The sequence below is a fragment of the Dysidea avara genome, chromosome 5, assembly GCF_963678975.1.
Source record: "Dysidea avara chromosome 5, odDysAvar1.4, whole genome shotgun sequence".
In the NCBI taxonomy this organism is placed as follows: Eukaryota; Metazoa; Porifera; class Demospongiae; order Dictyoceratida; family Dysideidae; genus Dysidea; species Dysidea avara.
This window is the reverse complement of record NC_089276.1, coordinates 27,323,613-27,330,771: the sequence shown is the minus strand read 5'-3', so window position 1 is coordinate 27,330,771 and position 7,159 is coordinate 27,323,613. Positions and strand designations below refer to the sequence as shown.

At 36.5% G+C, this 7,159-nt stretch overlaps 1 protein-coding gene across 1 annotated transcript in view; it reads right to left on the bottom strand.

Moving 5' to 3' along the window:
- LOC136256734 (ubiquitin-protein ligase E3C-like) overlaps positions 1-5,057 on the bottom strand; it is a gene marked incomplete in the record, with an annotated part of 5,346 nt that extends 289 nt beyond the window's left edge. Inside the window, 9 exon segments of the mRNA XM_066049742.1 lie at positions 157-335; positions 394-548; positions 643-726; positions 782-862; positions 913-1,138; positions 3,505-3,698; positions 3,757-3,886; positions 4,769-4,896; positions 4,951-5,057. Of these exon segments, the coding sequence (XP_065905814.1) occupies positions 157-335; positions 394-548; positions 643-726; positions 782-862; positions 913-1,138; positions 3,505-3,698; positions 3,757-3,886; positions 4,769-4,850 (1,131 nt within the window).
- Between the last annotated feature and the right edge of the window lie 2,102 nt (positions 5,058-7,159).

Sequence of the window (7,159 nt, the reverse complement as noted above, 5' to 3'; positions counted from 1 at the left end):
TGGCACCAAAAATTATGTATAAGTATGCATAGCACAATGTTTAAAGAAACAGAATGCATAAACACTGTCAACTTTTTAGCTGTCTAAGAGACAATTAAGTTATTAAGGTTCCATTACTTGTATGGGTGTATGTTGAATACTATAATGAAGGCTTACAGTAAAGAGACAGTTCCAGTCTGCTGCTGATGATGGTGGTGTAACTGCATCCCACATTGTTGACCTGTGAATCATGGGGTTGGGAAGGTGTTTACCCAATGATATGGTAACCATAACATCCCTGAGAATACCAGATAGGCTGCATATCTCTGACAGAGTGAATGGCAGGGGTGACTTTACTGAGATGTGAATAACCTTAAAAACATGTACAGTTGAAATAGAATAAAAATTACTGACCAGTAATGTCTCCATAAAATTCAGCGTCATGGAGCGTGAATAACATTAATTGGAATATTGCACTGAATGTGACTAGCTGAGGGATGAGATCATGTGAGCTGGTGGATGAGATGAGAACACCCCCAGCCAGCTGCTTCAACACACTTGCTGAACCACTATTAATGTTAAAAATATATGAATGAACAACATAGTTATTATACATGATGATTCGGACAGTGTAACGTGAAAAATTACAATTGGTTTGCTTACAATATGCCAACTGACTGCATTGATGTAATGCTCCTCCAAAGATGCTTCAATATAACTGGGTGAAGTGACAGCAGTTGAAATAAACTATATATATATATATAACAATATTATAAAGTCACCATGTCTTCACCCAACTCACCAGCTAGTGTGATAAGAATATGGCTTCTTTAAAAGCTGATAACACAGCCTGCTTAGTGGTTTGAGTATATCACCATGGTTACTACAGAAAATGTTCTATGAATAGCAATGCACAACCACTTTATTGCTTACATGATCTTCACTATAGCAGTGGCCAGTTCCCAACTGGACACCTTACATAGACAACATGACTGCAACTGCTCTCTGGATTTCAGAGGGTCACAGAGTTCATACATCAAGTAGGGTTGACCAAAAAGTTCATTGTCTTCATCAATGACAAAGTCATCTGGGCCACACTGTTCTAATAATAATCCAATTGTGTCCACTAACTGGATCACCTCAGGAGGTTTCATAGCAGCTGATTATATTAAGAAACACATACATCACATCACATCACATCTGCAACTCTTGGATAAAGCAAAATAACAACATTAAACAGAATTAAAATTTACATTAGACATTGCTTACAGCATTACACTGAGAGATATCATGGAAAACATGTAACCACTTTAAACAGACTGTAGGACCAAGTGTCCTACAGACCTTCAGCACTTGTGCTATATAAAGCCTTAATAATACAAATTTCAGATCATTTATCTAACATGTACATAGCACAAAAACACATACACACAAAAGTGGATCACCAATTGCAATACAGTTAGCTAGAGATTTTACAAGTAGAGAGAACACTCACACAAGTTTCATGACATGCACCATGTACCATTCAGTATAACAACAACAGGACAAGCATTGGCTACACCTATACCATGTAACTAGCACATTATTTTAGTGGATATAATTTTTCGTAGGTTCCATAATAGCCAAACAATTATGATTTTGTTCTGCAAATATTTACGGTTTAGTAAGCAAGACAGTAAAGTATGTTCAATTGAGCCTTAATTTTGTGCCTGTATGAGTGTTCTCTGCTGCTTGGATCAGCTCATTTGTTCAAGTATTTTATCTTCTTAAGGTGACTTCATCATCACCAAAAATGTTACACTACCTTCCCATGTCAATAATAGTCAGCCAATAGTTTTGCAGTGTCTTACACGATGAGACTGTTTTATTTCCACCACATTAGCTCTAATATGGCACTTACATAGTAACAGATAAGTGCCACGGTAGAGAACAAGGGGTCTAGCTGTGCAATAGTAGATGGCCCTCTGTAAACTTCAATCAATTACAATCAGCACTACAAATAGGGTAGCAATGTTATCGACTAGTTTCAGCAGCATGATTTTTCCATTTAGATGATATGTATTCAATAAAGTAGTGACATTATCTCTTTCACAAAATTATTTTTTATGAATTTTCATTTGTACCTTAATTGAAATTACAAAAGTTGTGCTACGAAAATTTCATGGTACAAGTACAAGGAATAATTAAGAATTGATAAAAGACATAGTAAAACAAGGGAGATCACCAGTAAAACAAGGGAGATCACCTATACCTAAAGATCACCTATCCCTACTTCATGATCAGTCTATACCCATGACTGAATTAGGGATAGATTGTCCACCAATATATCTAAAGGTGTTAGTAGACAACCTTCCTTGTTTCACTTCTATGATCCCTATAAACTTAAAATGCTTATACTTGTACATGTTTGCTTGTTTACTTTTTTGTAATGTAATTATGACTAGTGAACCCACGCAATTTATTCCTTTATTAAGACTTTACAGCACAAGTGCTGAAGGTCTGTAGGACACCTGGTCCTACAGCCTGTTTAAAGTTGTTAGATAAAGCATGTTTGAAAAGGTGGAGAAAGGAGAAAAATCCATGACTGGATCTGGGCAGCCTCAAACATGCAGCCATTCGATTAATGCTTGAATGCTTATACGGGAGTCTGCCAGGCGGTCATTGTCTCCTTGTCAGTTTCAAGCATATGTATCCATAGGAACTCTAGAGAGTGACTTATTATTATCTCAATCTACCGCATCAAAAATATTAATGTAATGCTGACTCCAACGAATAATTACAGAAAGTGAAGTGGCTATTATGCTTCAATTAGTTATACTCAACCTGCTACACAGCTTTACAAACAAAGAACAGTACAAGAAGTGCTTCTGCAATCAATCCAGTCACTATGAAAAATATGGATGATGACCATTACAAATACAGGAAGCAATCACATGCTTCTGTGAATCAACACCTTGCACTGCCAGCAAAGAGAAATCAGACACAAAGAATCCGGAGGACATAGACAATTGCAATTGTGCATGCATTGTATATACTGCAGTATGCCAAAAGGCACCTGTTGGGCTAAAGAGACATCTAGCAATACAAAGTGAGTAAAATATAAGTATCACAAAGTAAGTCAGTAAGTGAAGTAAGATGGTGAAGCGAAGTAACTCAGTTGGTCTGTCAGTCAATCAGCTGGGTAGGTTGGTCGGTCAGTTGGTCAGTTGGTTGGTTGGTCTGCCCATCCATCAGTCAGTCAGTAGAAAATTCCACTTTTAAAAATAAAATGTAACAACATACTGGAAGTGTTTCAGATCATACTGAATGCATTACTGGACTTCATATGTAACCATTACTACGTATAACAGTATCATGAAGGCATTGTGAGGCTGGTTTGTGGTAAATTCTTTTATGAGAAAGTATAAGCACCCTAATATACAATATCACTGTACTGTATGATAGGACTGCAAAATTAAATTACCTACTGTATATGTACCACACACAAACACACATACACACACACACACACACACACACACACACCTATTCTTCCCTCTACAATGGATAACAGACAGTAAAGAGTATCCTGGATAAACATATTCTGACTGCTGGTTGTTTTGACAGCTGAAATGATACTGCTAAGAGGGATATACTCCTTTACACCTGGAATAACTAAGTGGATCATATGAGCTGTCAGCGGACGTGCCATCACTGTAGCAACAAATGATTGCAACACACTACAGCAAAGCACAGCTGTAAACAATTAATTCATTGAAAAAAAATTACATATATTACATTTCATTGCCTTGAGATAGGAGCGTTGAAATAACCGGCAATAAAGTTGTAGCCAGGGACGACCGAATGGAGGTACTATCAGGAAGCGGTATTGACCTCTCCAGTACACTGACAAGTGATGCAAACGCTCCTGTAACCATAGCAATAAATAAGGTACACAACTATCATATTGTACAATGTCTTATTAAGAAAATCCACTCCTTCTACTGCAACAGTTATACTCAAAGATTAATAAGTGGCACACTCTAATAAAACAGCTAACAATCAAATATTTAAATTTAATCAAACAAGTATCTCCCTACACTTGCAAAACACTTTAAGCAGCGTAATGCTAATTATTAATTGTTGCAGTAGTTTTCAACTTGCTTACAATTAATACAAGCTAGCAGAGTTGCATTGCATGAATTTTAATGCAAGATACTTACATATAGAGGTCATAGTCATATTATTAGTACGTTACCAACTTTGAGTGTATAGGAAGGAACATGATCAAAACTCCCACATTCCTTTACAATACAACCATCTGTGTATCTCCTTTTGATGATTTCTAGTTTTGCATGCAAGCACTTGTATAAATATGGTTGTAATTTTGTTCATCTTTCCTTGTTTGTTTTTCTTAATCAAAGAAGGTACAGATTACAGGTAACCATCCAGCCAAATCTGTTATGCTCAAGGAGCGCCTGTCATTAGTTGAATAAAACATTGCCACAAGTCCTATGCAAAACATATGGCAGACAATTGGCAACTATAGAGCCATGTACCATATACTGTATTCTGTCTACACACCAAGCACTCTTTGAGTACTATGTCTATTATACAGTAGAGCAAAGCAATGGGCACCGAAGTAAACAACATGCATGGGTTATACTATTCAAAAGTCTTGGAACTCGCCATCTTGTAAAAATTCACCATTGCGCCTGTTAATCAGTACATCCCTCTACTGCAGTAGGTGTTTCTCTTACTGTTCTAGTTAGGCCCATGTGCTATTCTACAACCACCCATAGTAACGTACCACATTTGGACAAACATTCTAGGATAGCAATGCTCGTGCTTTTGACTGTTACTGTTCTGGGATCAGTAAACACTTCAATCATCCTCAATGGGATAGCAACAGAACTGTATATGTTATCTTGTAGTATCCTAAATGATCCAATGACATGATCACATAACCTTTTAGCTCCACCCACTACATACCTGCAACAAATTGCAAGCAACTATTTTAGCTGAGCAACCCAAACACATTTGTCTGATGTTCTAATGATTTCATGCTTCATCTTTAGCCACTGTTGACATAGTGATACCTGTATATAAAATTAATGTTGCAACCAGTGTAGCCAAAAACCACAGCACTTACAAATTTGTCCATCTCTAATTTGACTGTGGACATGAACAACAGTTGCCTGGTAAAACTGTGAAGTAATGTGATATCTTTACCACCAAATTGTGAAAGTAGTGTTTCATATTCCAGTGACATTTCAGCAAACTATATTATACAAGCATAATTTGTGAATGAATGCACAACAATTATCAACCCAGCTTACCAGCAACTTGCGGCAGACATAACTTCTGTAGTGTGACTGGATAATTAAAGCAGCATTTTGCTGTTGTTTGTGAACCTGTTAATAAAGAAACAATTTAATGTCTGAACAAAGTAATATGCTATCAATTTGTGGTAGCAAGCCAATAGTTCATGTTGATAGTGACATGCCCTGTGGTAGGTGAAGGCTGACTAGTACGTATGTTTAAAACCTAGCAATAAGAAACAGTAAAACAAGAGATGAATGATGGTATTACAGGTGGGAAAATCCCTACTTTGGCATTGAACAAAATAACATGCCAAAGTAGGGATTTTCCCACCAAGTTATGCTGTAATGCCATCATTCATATCTTGTTACACTACTTTTTATCGATTGAATCCCTACTTCACTTTTAAGTTGTAATTTTTAAATACATAAACAATTACGCAAACTTCTAGCTACAACAACAACATGTCTATTCAGTAATACGTTTGCAAGCTCAGCAGAGTCATTGCTTTCTGTATTATGCATTGCATGAATTTGTAAGTATCATAAGAATTAACAGTCATGCATGAGCATTATGAAACTCACCTCTCGTTCATAACGATCAATGTGTACACGTGATAACAGCTCAGATCTCTTCTCCTACACAGTGTAACAATCATCACTAACCTATGACACTGGACACTGTACCTGATGACTGTTACCACGAAATGACAGGGTAGGTTTGCTACAATATTCACCAGTAAATGTATGCTGTAAGAAATCCTTACTATCTCTTAGCATAGTAACCATAGCTAGGTTTTCTGTGAAACAAACAATCATAGTGGATGACAAGTTGATGTCGTGCTACTTGTAAAATACTAGAGGCTCATTTAAAGTAAATTAATCAGCTATCTAGTTTTGTAAATAATGTTTATAATTATTTCGCTGAGTAATAGACCAGATTTGTATAAGTGCATTTGGAATTTTAAGTACTTTACAATGGCAGAGCCTCCAAGAAGATAATTAGATGCATGTTGTTGTCTTGTATGAAATTGGGTTCATTAATAGTGTGGAGGAATGGAAATTCTATGCTCTGGGTATGTGAGACCATGTGCCATGTACGTAAGACCAACGTAAGACCATGAATGCATAAGTAGTTTTAACATAAGCATCCTCACCTATGGCAACACTTCCTCCTTCTCCTGGGGTATGTTGCAAAAATATCACTCTCTAGAATGTATAGCCACTGCTTACAGAGCAGAATAGTGATCATGACAATGGGAGGTGGGGTGGACAGAAGAAAGTATTTGTTACACGTAGTTGAAATATCCATTTTCATTCACTGTGCATATTCTGTGCTCTATATTGTTATGATTAGTACTGTTCATGTAGTAAAGTGCGACAAAGTGGTTATTTTTGGTGAGGAAGGCTGAGAGAAATAGTTTTTATGGAAATAGTGAATTTAAGTGGACAAAATTAAAAAAAAACAAACATAATTATGTACTAGTAGTAGTAGAAGTTTGTGATTTGTAGAATATGTTTTAAGCAAAATTTAGCTATCACACACTGAGTGGACCACATTTTTGAACTATAGATTGGTCTTGAAGCATTTTCAGTCAAGCACATGTAGTACACTGTAAAAAAAAAATTTTAATATAGCATATACACACATGGTGCAGCTTGCTATAATTTTAGTCCGACATTAGTATAGCCCTATCACACTTTACAACCAGCCAAAAGTCAAGCCAAAACTAGTCCCTTTTTGACCCTGGAGCATACACCCTAAACTGATTGTACTGTTACAAATCCATGTATTTCAGTTGGCTCTTTCGAGTGCAAAAGATCAGAGTGTCATTTCCTAACATACTGTTATCAACTCACCACATATCTTGTCAACTTCT